General features: G+C 38.5%; 1 protein-coding gene across 3 annotated transcripts in view; it reads left to right on the plus strand.

Annotated features, from left to right (window-relative positions):
- The window catches only part of ect2 (epithelial cell transforming 2), a 39,736-nt gene extending 25,896 nt beyond the window's left edge, over nt 1-13,840 (plus strand). For all 3 annotated transcript variants that reach the window (XM_080879154.1, XM_080879153.1, XM_080879155.1), the window contains 5 exons: nt 1,547-1,685; nt 2,411-2,565; nt 3,203-3,310; nt 4,847-4,981; nt 12,401-13,840. In XM_080879154.1, coding sequence (XP_080735280.1) covers nt 1,547-1,685; nt 2,411-2,565; nt 3,203-3,310; nt 4,847-4,981; nt 12,401-12,490 — 627 coding nt within the window. In that variant the 3' untranslated portion in view covers nt 12,491-13,840. The remainder of the gene's footprint in view (nt 1-1,546; nt 1,686-2,410; nt 2,566-3,202; nt 3,311-4,846; nt 4,982-12,400) is intronic.
- Nucleotides 13,841-16,871: the final 3,031 nt, after the last annotated feature.

The raw sequence follows: 16,871 nt of genomic DNA on the forward strand, positions 1-16,871 counted from the left end.
GATTCACACTTATTAACCCCTGAACCCACTGTCAGTGTAAAGGTTACCTTTATCACACCAGATCTGAAACCTAGGCTGTATTTAAATCTACCTTTGGGCTTAATTAAAAATGTATAAACATTTCTTCATATTTATATGTTGTTAGGTAAAGCTCTTTCGCAGCTAAATTAATAATTTCAGTTCAGGTTTATTTATATAGCACCAAATCATAATAACAGTTGCTTCAAGGCACTTTGCATTGTAAGGTAAAGATCCTACAATAGTACAAAGACAACTGACAAAACCCCTATGAGCAAGTGCTTCGGCGACACTGGGAAGGAAAATATAGGAATATATTGCCACCTGTTGCTTTGGCATGTTCCTAGCAGCGTTTTGCTTCATTTTTGCATTTACGTGTGGACGGGATTATTTTTTTTAAAATGAAAACGGAAAATCTCAGTTTTCAAAAATACCCGTGGACGTAGCCTCAGATGCAGACATTACCATTTCTTTTGTCTGTTTTTTTGGACTTATATGAATCTACTTGAGACAATAGGGTGACAGTGGAGTTTGAAATTGATACCGTAGGTGTTTCTACTAGGGGCAGCACTGGCAGCAGTCGGTATTTTTAATTGGGTAATTACTCCCTGTTAAAACACTTATTGTAAGTGTTGGTCTGCTATTGTGATTAAGAATAAGCAAATGATACATTAATAGTAATCGGTGCAGAAGTTATGGTCTTTCAGCTGTAATGCGTGGTTTAAAGTTACATAGTCATAGTATGATGCAGGTTCTTTGTCACACAGGGGGCCGGCTAGATATACTTTTGCTGTTAGTGGTGTTTTCCATCTGTGACTTTAGTCTTGTCATATTCTTTTCAGAATTCTCCTAAAATATCCCTTGCACCCAAGATTGCTTATCTGTATATGTTGAGCTGTTATGTTTCCCAACAAAAATGATAAAGATAAAAAGAAGCTAAAGGCTTCAGAGGTTTTGGGAGAGTCTCTCAGCGTGTCTCAGAATATGCTGTGCAAGTCTCTTGCCAAATCAGGAATGTGCAGTCTATCACTGCTGACACAAAGTGTGTGTGTTAATTAGCAGTGGGTCAGCATGGGAACATGGCAGGCAATCATGAAAGAGACGAGGTTAGCGGCTGCGCTGATTCAGAAGTGTCAGTGACGCCTCCTAATGAGCCTGTCTGTGTGTGTTCAGCAGCTACACTGTGTGTGTTTTAATATATAGAATGGCCATTGTCATGGGTGGCCTCACTACTCTCTATCATCAGCAGCCATTGATTAACTCTTGACCTGGAATGTTGCGTTGTATTTTATCCTCTCCCACATCTCCCTCCTTTCTTCTCTGCCTCTTCTATCTTCCTTCTCATCTCCTAATTAACGTGACATTAATGAGTTGCATCGTTTACCTCTATGAAGGCATCATTGATTTATTGCCAAGCAATCGATAGCAGCTTCACCCACATACTGCAAAATGCACCCACACTCAAGGGATGTTACTTTGAAGTTGACTTTCACACTTACCTGCAAAGTTGGTGTCTGCATCTCTACAGATTGCAAGGAAGCGACACAAGGTGATCAATACGTTCAAGAGTCCGCTGGGACAGACGAGACCACCGCCCCCCCTGAAACACATAGCATTAATGCCGCTGTCTCAGATTCGACGAGTGCTGGACTTGCAAGACACAGAAGGTAAAATTGGCAAAATACACAGTTGCATCTTAACATTTCATCTGCAAGTCATCTCAGTGTCCATATGATCAGTTGTAAGTGGAGCAGAAGATTAAATAATTTCATTTCTAAGTTGTATTTTTGAAAAATCCTGTATCGTGCTTGATAAAATTTTAAAGAAACTGTCAGCTTCCAACTAACTGAAAATGTTAGTTATCTTTAATTAATTAATGTAATTTGTTGTTTTTCCCTCAAACAGTCCATCTGAATAATCACAGCTTCTGTTTGTTGTTATAATCAATTTCCTTCATTTGCTTTTAAGAGAGTACTTTGTTTACTTGCACTGCAGCTAAAGAAGGACACCCTGGCTGTAGAAGTACAGAGCTAACTAACTTTAGAAGATATCCACTCAGTCTGTCTGACTTGGACGCTGAAGCCTCATTAGATGAACTTTTGAATATTCTTTTGCACAAGATGACTCTGGCTTCTGTAACCCATCACCCCCAGCAGTCTTAAGTGTTACCATCATTTCTTCCTGCTCATCTCTTTTCAACAGTTTCTTCTCCCATCTCCTCTTCCCACACACTCCCTTGATCTTCCTTTTTTCTTTCTTATATCTTTCTCTTCTCACCGCCTGATTTCTTTTTTCTTTTTTTAAACCCTCTTACTTTTGTCACTGTTAATTATCTTCCCTCTTGCACCGTCACTGTCTGTCCTGGTCTCACTCTTTCAATTCCTCCCTTCAGAGTGTGTGAATGCATTCGCCTTGGTGGTTCGCCCTCCGACTGAACAGGAGAACTTGTTGTTCAGCTTCCAACTGGCGGGAGAGGAAACGGTTAAAAGCGCCTGGCTGCGAACACTTTGCCGCCATGTAGCCAACACCATCTGCAGGGCTGATGCGGTGAGAAGCAGCACACTCGTACATAAAGAGAAAGAAAGCAATGGAGGACATTTTTTGTTCGAATGTATTTGTTTCATACATTTGTATATGAGAAGACAGGGCATGTTTATGACATGCGGTTAGATGTGGGAATGCATATCGTAGTTATTGTTCATGGAAACAAAAATGAGAAATTACATAAAAGATTAAGTTATTTAGTGCTTGTGGAAAATGGTAGAAATCAGACTTCTCTGGTGTTGATTAAGCTCATGCATTGTTGAGCTCACTGGAAGATGTTAATTTGAGATGCTGCAGTTTGCAGAGTACTCAGCAGGGGGCGATGTTGGCATCTGTTCTGCCTAAACGGCACACAGCTGCATTCCTAATGCTTTTTTCACTGGGTCAGAGCTGCAATGTGAATACCAATGAGAGGACTTCAGTTTGTTAAAAAGCCCACTGCAGGGTAAGGGAGAGAAGGAAATAAAGACTGTGTTAATCCTCCTCCACATACCAGCCTACTAGTTCGACAACAGAGTAAAATGTATCCATCTGTACTGATTACTTGAATTGCACTCTTCAGGTCATGATTTACTATACTGAGTTTGGATCTTTTTTTATTTATTTATTTTTGTATTTTGTCATCTTGTCTTGCAAACAGGAAGACCTTATTCAGTGTACAGACCCAGACTCACTGCAGGTCAGCACCAAGGATATGGACAGCACCTTGAGCAAAGCCTCCAGGGCCATCAAGAAAACCTCTAAAAAGGTAAAGGTCGAAGAAGTGGCTTTTAATAAGGAACCCTTCCAATATTGACCCCTAAATATTAATGATTTTAGTGGTATTGTAAAGCGCTTTGGGTGCCTTGAAAAGCGCTATATAAATCCAATCCATTATCATTATTATTATTATCATTAATATTTGGTGGAAGGCTCCAAAAATTGACTCAGCGGGAGGAAAGAGATGGGCAACATGAGTATAAAACCTTGCATTCTTAGCAATTTTTATTTATTTATTTACTTTTTTGGATGTTCTAAAGAGTAAAGTAGGTGTGATGGAAATAGAAAGGGCTAAGAAAAAGACAGCAGCACGATGCAAAAACCGTGCAACTCGTTTCCCTCTCTGATGTCACACCTGCTTTTGTGGAAGATTTTCTTCTGCTGATGCCCTGCATGTTTGAACCTATAGCTCAGGGAGTTTTCTCTAGCTGCAAAGCTTCAGAAGCAGGTTGATCAGAAAGTGCCAGAAATGGTCCAATAAAAATCAAAAAACATACCTACTTCATCTCAATCACCTGTACTGTTGTTAATATGGCTGGTAGTAACCTGGAAGTCCCTTACACATCTCCTTGCACTTCTGTAGTGTGTGCTGGATTTATTCCAGGGTGTCAAAATGGTCATTTTTCAACTTGATTTTTATTTTTCAGAAATGGATGAAAAGCTTGTTTTGGCCAAAATAAAAAAGTTAGTTTGAAAAAGAAGCTTACGTCTGCAGTCATGTTTGATTGAACTGCAAAGTAATAGCATTGTGGATACTGGAAGGCCTTCTAGAGTTATCTGAAAACAGTTGGTGTGCTGGGATCTGTCTGAACGTGTCTGAGTAGATGATCTTGAATGGGAGGTTGTCAGTTATTGTTTATCTGTTAGTCCAGGTTCTATATACTAATTTATGTTAGTTTTGACACAGTATATGATAATGATTTAACAAATTGAACAAAATGTAAATCAAAGAACACCAAATTACCAGATGTTGACTAAATGCCTGCTCATTAGATGAGCAATGGTTTTTGTTGTGGGCACTTCTTGTCATAAGTGTTTTTGTAATTATTGAGGCCTTTGCCCTTTTTAAAAAAATGAAATGTGATTATTTAACAGACTGTACTTGATAATGACAGCTTTTACATATTTGTACCCATGCTCTGCCTGGTACAGATGCTTCAATGCCAGAAAAACTGCACACAGGTTTTTTTCACTGCGTTTGGAAGAAATAAATCCTCTAGTAATGCAGGTGGCTTCAGCAGTGATGGACACTAAGAGCAAATGCAAAATGAGCTACAGCTACAGATACTCAAAATGAAGTGGCTGAAAATAGAACCTGTTGAATGCAAAAATATCATGCGGCGCCTATGACAAAGATGAAGAGCAGGTGTTCTAGAAGTGTTAGTTTTCATGGTGCAACAAGTGGACAAAAGTGGAGCTTTGTTTTTTTTTCTTTTACCATTACAAATATGACAGAGACCTGCCAACAAAACTGAAATTATTGACGTTTCCTGTGTGTGTGTGTGTGTGTGTGTGTGTGTACTAGGTGACAAGAGCGTTTTCTTTCACCAAGACCCCAAAGCGTGTGATCCAGAGGGCTTTCATGGCCAACAGTCCTTCAGATGAGAAAAGCCAGAGGCTGAGCTGTGAAAACCGCATCGGCAGCAGCACCACGTTGGCTGTAAGTTCATTTATCTATATGGCGTTATTAAGTCTGGTACTAGCTAACACAAGGTGTATTAATGATGTAGCCAAACTGAGATCATCTAATTTCTTGTATTATAATACTCACATTCACCGTCTGTATAACTCAGTTACTACATTTTGGTGTGTGTACGTGTGTGCTAAATGATGAAAGTGATGGATACTAAGAGGTTGTCCATCTCTAACAATCTATCTGTCCACCTGTTCCTTATTGCTTTTCTGTTTTCTCCATCTCTCTCCCTTTGCTGAGAATCAGGTAATTGATCTCTCCATCAGACCCATCCAATTGGTGTCAGTTACTTTCATCTAACTTGATTAGAAAGCAGAAAAAGGGCTCGCGGTCTTAAATGTGCTGCGACTTTCTTCTCTTTGGCAAAGAAAAATAGTCCTATAATCTTTCTTGTTTTCCTTTTTGTGCGCGTTTCAGTGGTTAATTTAATCGTAATGTATTCTAAAACCCTTGAGTGTGTAGTATTGGTACAACATTATCACATTTTTACCTTTTTGATAAGTATCTCAGGTAACATGCCTCTTTTTAATGGTATATGCATGTAAATGCAGACTGCAGAGTAATCCATGGGTAAATGCTCAAAGCTTATCGAGTCAGATTAATGGCAGTATGCAGAGTTCCTCTTGTAAACAGCAAGTGAAAAAGATTTTAGAAACTAGACAAAATATAACTTTTGCTGCTGGCTTATGAGGACTAGAGATTTATGTCATTATTTTATTTATTTATTTATTTATTTATTACTATTTTTTAATCAGATGGAGTTTCTTTCCTGTAACCCCATAAATTATTTTCAATAGTGGCTAAGAATAGGTTTTTTTGTGCGAGGTGTTGAATGTTATCTTTCTGACTGAACAAAAAAAAACAAGCAAAGCTAGTATTTGCACATTGTGTAGTTAGAAGAGATTAGGATTTAGTGGCTTCTACCAGAAGTTGGCATTGCAGATTGCAGCTAAGTGAACTCGCCTCAAGGTCCCAGTATACCTGCCTTGCTGGTTGCTTTGCACACCGCCAGTAATGCGATTGCACAGCCGCATGCTCACTGTTGTGCTGCAGTATTCTCCTGAATAATGGGTGTCAGAGAAAACCTCTTCGTCAGTGCTGATAAATGGAAGAAATCACAATTGGAAGCAAAAGAGTTGCTTAGGGGGGTTTGTGTGAGGTTTTGTCTTTCCCCCCACAAAGTCTCATCTTTTCAAACTGTTGCAAGTTTGAAAAGGTGAATTTCTGAGCTTGTATGTCATATGTCAACCCATATGTCATTAAAATGGCAAGAAAACCGACACAAATGTATGGTAGCGCCATAGGTTATAGAAATTGAGAGGTGCTTGGGTGACAGGTGGTGGATGTGGGATCAATTTGACGTCAGCTTTGTCGTACAGTGTCATTCGCACTGTACGATGCAGCATGGCAGGTATAATGGGGCCCTTGCCTTTCCAGGCATATAGGAAAACTCATCTGTTCTGTAATGTAGAACCACTATGATACTACATGGTAGGATTTGCCTTCAGATGATTATACACTAATGAAAACATGATTATTTTCCATTTCTGCCAGTTCATCCACAAAGAAATCCTATAAACAGCCTTCAGTTACTGTACTGATCTGTGTTTCCTTGTAATGTTTTAGCTCGTCTGTTTTCTTGCCGTCCCCCCCCCCCCTTCATTAAATGTAAAACCCTGCTCCGTTTGTTTCTCCCTTTTGTTATGTACTTTAGATGCCTCGCGCTGCCTCAACATTCAGTTTGAATGATTCTACCAAAAGCAGTGCCGTGGTGCAGCGCTCTAACTCTCTGGACCACCCTCCAATCAGATTCAACATCCCTGATCGTATGCGAACCCCCTGCACTCCCCCCAAAAATCCTGTCCCCAAAATTGCTTCTGAGTTGAGCCAAGACCCCTAGCTTAATGCTTGCTCTGTCACCAGAAAATCTAAGCCCATTTTTAATGATTCTTTATTTAATCAACCAGCACTAACTCATTCCAGCCTCCCTGTTTCCTGGGAGTCGTCCTGTTTAAATCCTCCCACCTCTGCTTCTACTTCAGCTGTCCAAAACTCCACACAGCTCAACTCTAAACATTCCCGATCCAAATCTCGACTACATTTGTCCAGACCGCTGCCCTCTGTAGGATTCTAAGCAAGCTCCCCAGGTCCTCAACCTTTTAATGCCAAACGTAGGGGCTTTCCTGAGTCATGCAGAAATCCTCAAGTTCCCATGGATCCACAGAAGGCTGTCGTGACCAGTCCTTGCAAAGAGACTCTGCTTTAAATGATCGCTGAGCTTTGTCCTGGAGTTTGACGTGAGCAGACATTATTGTTGTTGTTGTCCACTTTCAGTCTCGGGTGCACCAATTCATTTTCCATTTTAAACTAATCCTCATTAAACTGTCTTGGCACATTTGCCTTTTTAATATCAGAGTATCACTGGTGCATTTCTAGTCCCAAATCAACTCCTTAGAAGCTGAGACCCTGCAAAATGAAAAATACAAATAAAAGATTTGCTCCACAGCCCAAGTCGGATCGACACAGACGGGATTCCATCAGTTTGCGTATAATGCTTCTCTCCACTGGAGATTGGTATAGGTGTAAAGGGTGGAGATTTTAAGGGTTGATTTGGAGTAATTTTTCTGACGAATTTCTTAGATTACAGAGTGGTGGTGGTGTTGGTGGTGGATGGGAATATTCACCAGGTGGTGTACAGTGTACATGTTAGTAATGAGCAGGGGTCACGAAGAGCTGGGACTGTCATTCCAGATTGATACCTCTTATTTTGGGGGAGAGATTTAGATGTGAAGTCTTGATTTCACAAACAGATTGTTTCATTTTGCATTGAGCCAACTCATGAATATTAAAAAGGAATGATTCAGTTACCGTTACAACTATAAGACAGGATGATTTGTCTCTTATCGATCTTTGTTTTGATCAAAGCCGTTCTTTTTAGTGCCACTTGAAGAAAATATCAAGAATAAAAATCAAAATGTCAAAGTCTTCAGTTTTTGTATGCAGTGAGCTTTGTGTATTTGGGCTAGTTTACACACAAACATGACACTAAAATTAAAATGTCAATGTATTCACAATGTCAGTGTGACTTTTTATGTGAGCTTTAGTGTTTAGTGGCAGGTCAACTGTTATCTGTAATACATTTTAACCACATGTGATGCCTGAGTCACTAGGCACACAATGCCTCATATTAGCTGAAGCCATTTAAGGACCAGTATGAAGGATTTTTGTGGCATTGAGGTTGCAGACACTCGTGGTGTTGCCCTTACCTGATGCCCCTTTTTTCTGGCACATATTCTACAGAACTCGATTAAAATGCACTGTTTCGTCTCTGGTTTGTGTTTGTGCTTTGTTTTGGGGTTTTGTTTTTTCTTACATGGGCATTTTGCTCAGTCACAAATTGTCAGATGGGAAAGAATTGCAAATGAAGTGAGAATTGCACTGATGCAAAAGGAGAATTCCTTGATAATGATACCAGCTTTTTATAGAAAGTGTTGTTTTGATTAGGTGCACTTAAAAAAAAAAAAAAACACCCATCGCATCTTAAATGCAGGCATCATGTAGATAATGATACATGTGTGGCAACATTCCTGCATAGGCAACCCAAAAGCAATGAGCAGGGTTTTTTTTTTGGTTTTTTTTTTCCTTGAATCTGCCATCATTGTTTTGCTAGAGCTGAAATGAGAAACTATAGATACAACAATAGTAGCTGTTGTCGAGTGTATTCAAGAAGCGTCTCTTCTGGATCAAGAAGAAACAACTTTATCGACAAAGAAAGCAAAATGTAGACACATTTGTACCTTAACAGAAAGCTTGAAATACTTAAGTTTTCACAGGGAAAACTGACTTATAGGCTTGAAATATTTTTGAATTCATTGTTTTGGTTCTCACCATTATCATACTACTTGTAGTGATCAAACTAAAACTTGAAGAAGTCTTGATTCTTGAAACTTCAACTGCCCTCACAGATTGGGGGAACAAAAAAGCTTCTGTATCACTGTTATGATGAACTCTGCTTAATTTATTCCAATAAGAGACACATCTATTCAAACTGTAATGTTTAGAGTAAAAATGCTTTGTATGACACTGGCGCTATATCACTGTAAATAGGCGTAAATCTGCTGATGTGCATTTTCACACAGGGTATTTGGAAAAACTGTGGCTCTGATGAAATGCTTATAAAGAGCACTTGCCATGTGTGTAAAAGCCAGGTGGAAAGCTGCTGAAGTGTGATTGCATTGGCAAAGGTTGCACATCTCAATTAGTTTGGTGCCAGGTTTGGACTGAAAGGCATAGAGACTTGAGTAACAATGTTTGTCTCTTTGCATTCAGTAATTAAAATGAGGCTGCACCACATAAACTAAACTTTGTACTTGGTGCATACGCGTACGCACTGACTCACATTCCCAGTCTTAACTCTGAGTCAAGCTTGAGTATACAATGCCTTTAGAAAGTATTTTAAGTACGTCTTTGCAGGCGTTGTTTAAATTAAAATTGATTTAAAAGTTGTTAAATACCAGTGTTGATCACCAGTCTATATCCAGCAAAATGTATATGAGTCTGTGAAAAGCATTTTGCAACAAAGAGAAATTGCTTTAAGAACACAAATTTTAGAAGAAACACACTCTGTCTGGTGCTTAAACATATTAAATAGAATATATGTGAAACGATGAGGAAAAATAAGATGATTGTCTAGTAAAATGTTTGAGAACTCCAGCACAGACAAGTCTACATCACCTGGCCTTATACCATCTATCAGTGATTACCTCTGTAAGAGATTCTATGAAGTACTTGCTTGGGATTCTGCATACTTAATGTGAATGATAAATTTAAGAATTTACAATATTGTTTTCAAACTGTTGCTGTGGATTAATGGGCAAACATAGAATTTATATCAACTTCATTATATCAGATTAAGAACTATGCATTCAAAAACTGAGAGAACCTGAATATTTTCTGAATTCAAAGATAACACAAGTAAACACAAAATGCAGTTTATATATAAAGGTGTTTATTAAATATTTATTATATATTTATTAAATGAGAAAAAAAAACCTAAGCCTGTATGGCCTGTGTGGAAAAAGTGATAACCCCCTAAACCTAATAACGGAAGTGTTTGATAACTGATGATTCTTTTAGCACTGTGGAGCAATGTTGGCTCACTCGTCTTTGCAGAATTGTTGGAGTTGTGCCACATTGGATGGTTTTTGAGCATGAACTGCCTTTTTAAGGTCATGTCACAGCATCTCAATCGGATTCGGGACAGGATTTTGACTAGGCCACTCCAAAGTCCTCAATTTGTTTTTCTTAAGCCATTCAGGGGTGGATGTGCTGGTGTTTTTCGGATCCTTGACCTGCTGCAGGACCCAAGTGCGTTTTCAGCTTAAAGTCATGAACAGATGGCTGGATACTCTTGTTCTCGATGTTTTGGTAGACAGCAGATTTCACGGTTCCATTTACCACAGCAAGTCAAGGTCCAAACAACCCCAGACCATCAAACTACCACAGTCGCCATATTTTATGGTTTGTATGATGTTCTGTGTCTGAAATACTTGACCTCTTGGATGAGTCGTCATCCAAGAGATCATGAGTGGTAAACCTGGGAAGGTCTGTTACTTTGTTAGTTTGTTCCTGAATCTCCTGGGATTGTGACATGATGTCTGGCTTTTGATGATCTTTTGGTCTACTCCACTTTGTCAGGCAGGTCTGATTTAAGTGATTTCTTGATTGACAACAGGTGTGGCAGTAATCAGGCGTTTGGGTGGCTAGAGAAGTTGAACTCGGCTTTCCAAAGACGTGATACACCACTGTCAACTTTTCACACAGGGCAGTGTAGGTTTGGATTTTTTCCCCCTTAATAATAAACATTTTCATTTAGAAACTGCATTTTGTGTTTACTTCTGTTACCTTTGTCTAATATTTGGATTTGTTTGATCTGAAACATTTAAGTGTGACAAACATACAAACTGTACATGTAAGCGGTTGTAAGCTGTTTAATTATCCAAATTGCAATTTCTGCAATATTTTCAGTTTATTAGAGCTTATTGCTTTGTTTATGTCAGCTTTCAGTGATTATGTAGTGATTTCATTGTACACTTGTTACAATGAGTGTAGAGTAATTGTAATCAGGAAAACAAATGCAAGCAGTCAGATAATCAACAGATTATCTAAATTACCTTAGTGGGAGGTGAAACATTAAATTGCCATTTAATTGTGGGAAAGGTTAAATATCCAATTGATACAGATCTTCATTCATATTTATGAGTACCCAAATACAAAGTCTAATAATAAACATTTCAAACTGCCTTCTCAAAAAAGAAAAAACTTGGTACCTGCAAGAATTGATTTCTTCATATTTGAATAAAAACTAAGGTGATTACCACCTCTTGCAGAGCTAATAATCATACTGAAAGCACCGTGGAGGCTACTTGGGCAGTTGAAAAACCCAGTTACTAATAACTGCTTGCCCTTCCCTTTCTTGTCTTTTAGTTTGATTGGTTAGATTGTCGTTGTCAAGATCTTCAAAATTATTCAGGTGCTTCTGGTCTTGTGGTTAGACACTTCACTCCCATCCTCTTGGACTGCATCTGGGGATGGTCCTTGTTCTGCGCTGAAAATCAACTGCAGTTTGGAGATTCAAGGATTTTCTGAAGTCATAGATCAACAGACTCGAGGGCTATTTTGTTTTTTATTTTCCCTTCTGTAGACGTCTGTACTGTGGGATGTGTTTTTGAAACTGAAGGAGTCACCTCCTGCCTACGATTAGACTGGATTTAATAATGCACTTGCTTACTGGCTTCACTTTTCAGGCCCTTTAACGCCTTTTGTGGTTTGTTTGTTGTTGTTTTGGTTTTTTTTAGTTTGTTTTTAAATGGACAGTAAGGGCAAGTGCAATATTTGGTCATCTTTCCCCCTCACCCCCAACAGCCAGTTCTGGCAGATGACTTGTCCCTCTTTGAGTCTAGTTCTGCCAAACGCTCTTCCTTTCTGCTGTTGCCAACAGATCGGTTCTGTTTCTAATATTTTAGCATTTTCTTCATATAGAGCACCTTGAGGTGTCTGCTGTTAAGGTACTATATAAATAATGTTGACTGTGTACAAACACATAATAGGTAAAACTGCCATTCTCATATTCCCTTGCTGAAACCTATTTTTCCAAGTTGTATGAAATACCTCCACCCATATTAGATTTTTCTTGTAGCAGATCCAGTTTCCTATATGATAACAAGCTCAGTTACAAACATAAATATAGAAAGTAGTGTTTCAAGAAACCTGAATCACTCTTTAACGGGGATGTTGTGTATTAACATATAACTAACTATAAGTACTTTTTCTTCCATGTCTGTCATTTTCTTTTAAAAAATAAATAAATCTCTCTTCTATTTACAGGCACACCACTCACCCTCCATGGTCCATCTGCCTACCATGTTTGAGAGGAAGTATCACACATTCAGTCGTTCCACCACCCACCTCTTCTGAAATGCTTCTGTTTGAAGGCACCAGCAGGAGTCATTGCTAGCCTTTTCCACCTCGTTTGCCTTGACTGACACTAACAGCAAGATTTGACCACATAGGTCGATTTGCATAAAGTTAAAGCTACCTGTAAATACGACAAACTTATATTTGTCCAAACCGGTGCTTCAGGCTTACACAGATTTAGCCTATCCAGAAGAAATGGCTTTAAGCCATCATAATGCACTGAATGTAGGGACTTACTGATATTTGCCAGTATCAGAACTGTCCTGCAGCTGTCTGTGGCTTCCCATCTGAAATATGAGCAGCAGTGGGGGCAAGCTGGTCATAATTTTTATGCTTTATCCAGCTAATATTAGTCATTTGCTGCGAACTTCCAGGACTTCCTTTCTTTTTCCAAACTCACAATGTTTGAATTGAGACTGCATCACTAGGGCCTAACTGGAACGGTACTGTGCCATGTTTGTGTTTGATAGCCACTGCTTTGGTCAAGTTTGACTTAATTTAAAAAATATGAAGGACAAATTTTTAGTTTTTCTTGACATTTTCTGTGTGTGTTTGTGTACTAGTTACATTTTCAGTGTTTCTGTTTCCCTATTCAGCTTCCTGATTTCTAAGCAACTGCTCAGTGCCGTTCGTGGTTATAAGCATAGACCAAGTTTCATCATGTTTGTATACATGTGGTTTAAATGGGAATTTAATCGCATCTACGTTTGTTGCTAAATGCTATGGTAAAATAAATTAACATTAATTTTGAAGTTAGGTTTTTTATTTAACAGGGGAAAATAGTTAATCTATTGTGTTGACTTTTTTTGCCCTTCAATGTTATGTTTTTTTTTTGTTTTGTTTTTTTAATTAACTCACTTTAACTGACAATTGTCATTGTTTTATTGTAGTGTTGTAGATTTTCTCTCTCCGCATGTAATAATATTCTAATTAACTCACCTTGTTAATGTAAACTTAAGCTTCCAGCTTTTATAAAGCTTCTATTTTAACATTTGAGAGGTTCAGTTCCACAGATCACAACCATATGTTTCTTCCCAGTACACTTGTACCTGTTTTAAAAGCCTTTTTACACAACATCTGTATCTGTGCGTATATTCGAGAAGTGATGCTGCCTTGGTGTACATATTTATTCTTAGTACTTTTTTTGTGTTTTGTTTTTTCCCTGAATTACATTATTTATGTTTGTTCTCTCGTATCTTTAAGGCTCTTCTCACCAAGCCTAATCATTTCTACTTCTTTTATCTCAACATTAAATGCACTTAAAAATGTATGTTTTCATTTCATGAAGATGTAGGGGTTGGTGGCTAAATACGTTAAGTCATTTGTGTTAAAATAAATTTATTTACTATATCCCTGAAAATGTTCATGTCTCTGAATAAACATGACAAAAGTTAAATGTAACGCATCTTAAACCTTTAAAGTCAAGTGTATCATATTTGAGCAGTGTTTTCTTTTTCTTTTTTTTTTTTTTGTCCCACCAGTAAAAACAAAATAACACGATAATTAATAAACTGGGGAGAATATGTAGCAAATATGATGCAAGTTAATCCATATGTAAATTAATATTTAATTTATGTGGTTTTTGTAATTCATCAGAAGGTTGAGTTAAAAAAAAATTTGGTAGTTATTTCATGGTTCAGGTTTTAAAGGGTCAAATTCTTGTCGTTTTTACAAAAAAAATAAAATAAAAAAACCCCAAGTCAAGCTACTACTAAATGAGTTTCAGGGCTTGAAATGCTCAATTCTCAAAATATTCACTTGAAGGCCTGTTTATCATTTGCATACTACTTTGAAAGAAGCTCATGAATGTTCCTCAGCACTCATCTATACTCATTTGATGTAGGAGTTAGTTTAGAAGTTTCTGGATCCCCCTAGACAAAAAGTGCCTTTCCCCTGTTTCCTTTCCCCCTTAAATCAGAGCTGCTGCTTTAAATTCATTTTTGAACCAACAGAATCAGTTGGTTCTTTGAAGAAAGTAAATCTAGTCCAGAAATACTGACAAATAGGGAAAACTGGATAACCAGGAGGTCTTTTGCTTAAGGTGAGATTTTTAAATGTGCACAATCTGGCAACAATGAGGCCAGTAAGCAGCACTACTTCAACACTGATCTCATATCGATCACTGATGACTAAACTCTACATGTAGGTTTTCCACTGCAAGAACTGGGAGCCTGCTTCACAGACCATAGCATAGCATTAGCTCTCTCCCCTTTACAAAAATGTGATTATGCCATTAGTATCCATTCTCCGTGGTACTCTATTGTAAAGCTGTAATTGTGCCTAATTACTTAATGAATTTCTTTAAAGTCGTCCCTTTATGTTAGCAGTTGTGATTTGCTGGCTGTTAATGTTCATGAAATCCAAAATAGCAAAGCCAAAAAAGAAAAGGCTTTCTGAACTTTGACGCAGCTTAAAAGTTCTAATTAAAAAGATGCTAAAATTCTCTCTGAGTTCATACTCCCAGCACACACTCAGACCTCAGCTGCATGTCCTCTTGCCCTTAGCTTAACTATAATCACATTAGCTACCGCAGACTTTCTCACACTGAGTGGAGGTGCGATTTGAATGGTGAACATTTAATTTTAGCCACATTAGTATTTCATGTCATGGCAGTGGGTTGAGAAGGGTGTTCCCGTTTAGTGCTCTTTACGTGAAACCTCTTCAAAGTATTAGAGAATAATCTGTCTAGTCTGGATAAGTGTGATGCGCCAGTCTGCCAGCTAGCAACTGGAGGTGGTGTCATGCAGGCCGGAGGCAAGGCGAGGCTGGGGAATAGCCACAACCAAAAGCCACCTCTTCATGGAGGACACTCACTCTTTTTATATTTGCCTTTACCTTCACTTCAAAGTAACTCTTCCTGGCCATTTAGGGATGAAACAAACAAACAAAAAAAAAGGCATGCCAGAAGAAGTTGGTGGGGGCTGCAGTTGGAGTTTTAAGGGTCTGCAGAGGCTAAGCTACCATCAGAGCAGATAAATACTATTCAGCTCAGTCTACCTAAATGCTGCAATTGGGAAAGAATTCTTCATGGGAATATTCCGTACTCTGCATGGATATGAGAGAAATACATTTCATTCTACAAACGGATTTCATAGTGGAGACACAACCAGAAAGAGAGAGCAGTTTGACATTGAAATTCCTCAGTGAAATGTGAAGGTGTGGAAATTGGACGTGTTTCATATAAAGGAGTTCCATGCTGTGAGAGAAGTTTTCGTTTTCACTCAAAGTTTGTCTTATTGAACTGTGACCCAAAACTTTGCCTAACTTTTACAGAAATCTGGGTGTGTTCCAGGCAGGAGGATTAGGAGTTTTGGGAATATGAAGCACACACACACACACACGTCTGTAAACCCCAGGTCGCCAAGAGAATTGATTGGGCATCGTGTTGTCCATAATGAACATGAATGAATGAACTGCTGTCAGTGTTTGTCCAGCAGGTGCGCCAGTCATAGTGTGCCGTATGTCAGATAACCAGTACAGTCCTCTATCCTCTATCACAGAAAAAGCTTCCACATTTCTGCTTAATGCTGCTGAACATTGTTGCTTTTGGCTCTTAAAAACTCAAACATTTAATGGAAACTGGCAGTTTTTATCAGATGAAAGTTTATATGAAAGATGGTTCAATGCTTTGTTATTCATGGACCTTTTAGACCAAAGGCAGTCATCAAAAGACTCTCTTTGACAGCTGTAGATGGGATTTTTGTGTTGTGTTATCGTAGCCCTTTGTTTTTGTAGGCAGTGACAAAGAATGGCGTGCTTCAGACCAACTTGTCAGTTCTGTCGTAAATCTAAAAGTAGAGAACATTTCAGATATCATGGTCACCAAAGCTGAAAAAAATGTATGAACTGATGAACAAGTGTATAATATAGAAGTTTCTTTTTATCCAGCTGAGTGATCAAGCCAGTTAAACCAATTTAAATCCTGCCAGTAGAGGCAAAACACTACACACCTGCCTGTGCCGGAATAGATTTAATTTCCAGCTTGTTTGTGTTTGATTTGGTTCAGGCGATACCACATTTAACTCCAACCATATGGCAGACAGGTCAGGTGGTCACCACACAGAAAATTCACCCTCAAATTGTGAAGTGCTGTCATAGCAAAGTTCCTAAATCAATTCATTGTGTTCTGCTAGTGGCAACTTCCAGATTTCTCCCAGGACTGAAGAGGATATTGTCTCTACGGGTCCCTCTAATAAGGCTCAATGAATTCATCTGGGCTGAAGACTTAATTAGGACACGGTCCTATTTTTCTCTTGCACTGTCACTCAGAGCGCTTTTGTCCTTTATTTCAAGTCTCTGAATATTTTTTTTTTTTGTACTGTTTCATCTGTGCTTTTAAATGAATTTTTCAGCTGAAGCGATGAGCTGAAAACGATGACAC

Source organism: Rhamphochromis sp. 'chilingali', assembly GCF_963969265.1.
Source record: "Rhamphochromis sp. 'chilingali' genome assembly, chromosome: 3".
In the NCBI taxonomy this organism is placed as follows: domain Eukaryota; kingdom Metazoa; phylum Chordata; class Actinopteri; order Cichliformes; family Cichlidae; genus Rhamphochromis; species Rhamphochromis sp. 'chilingali'.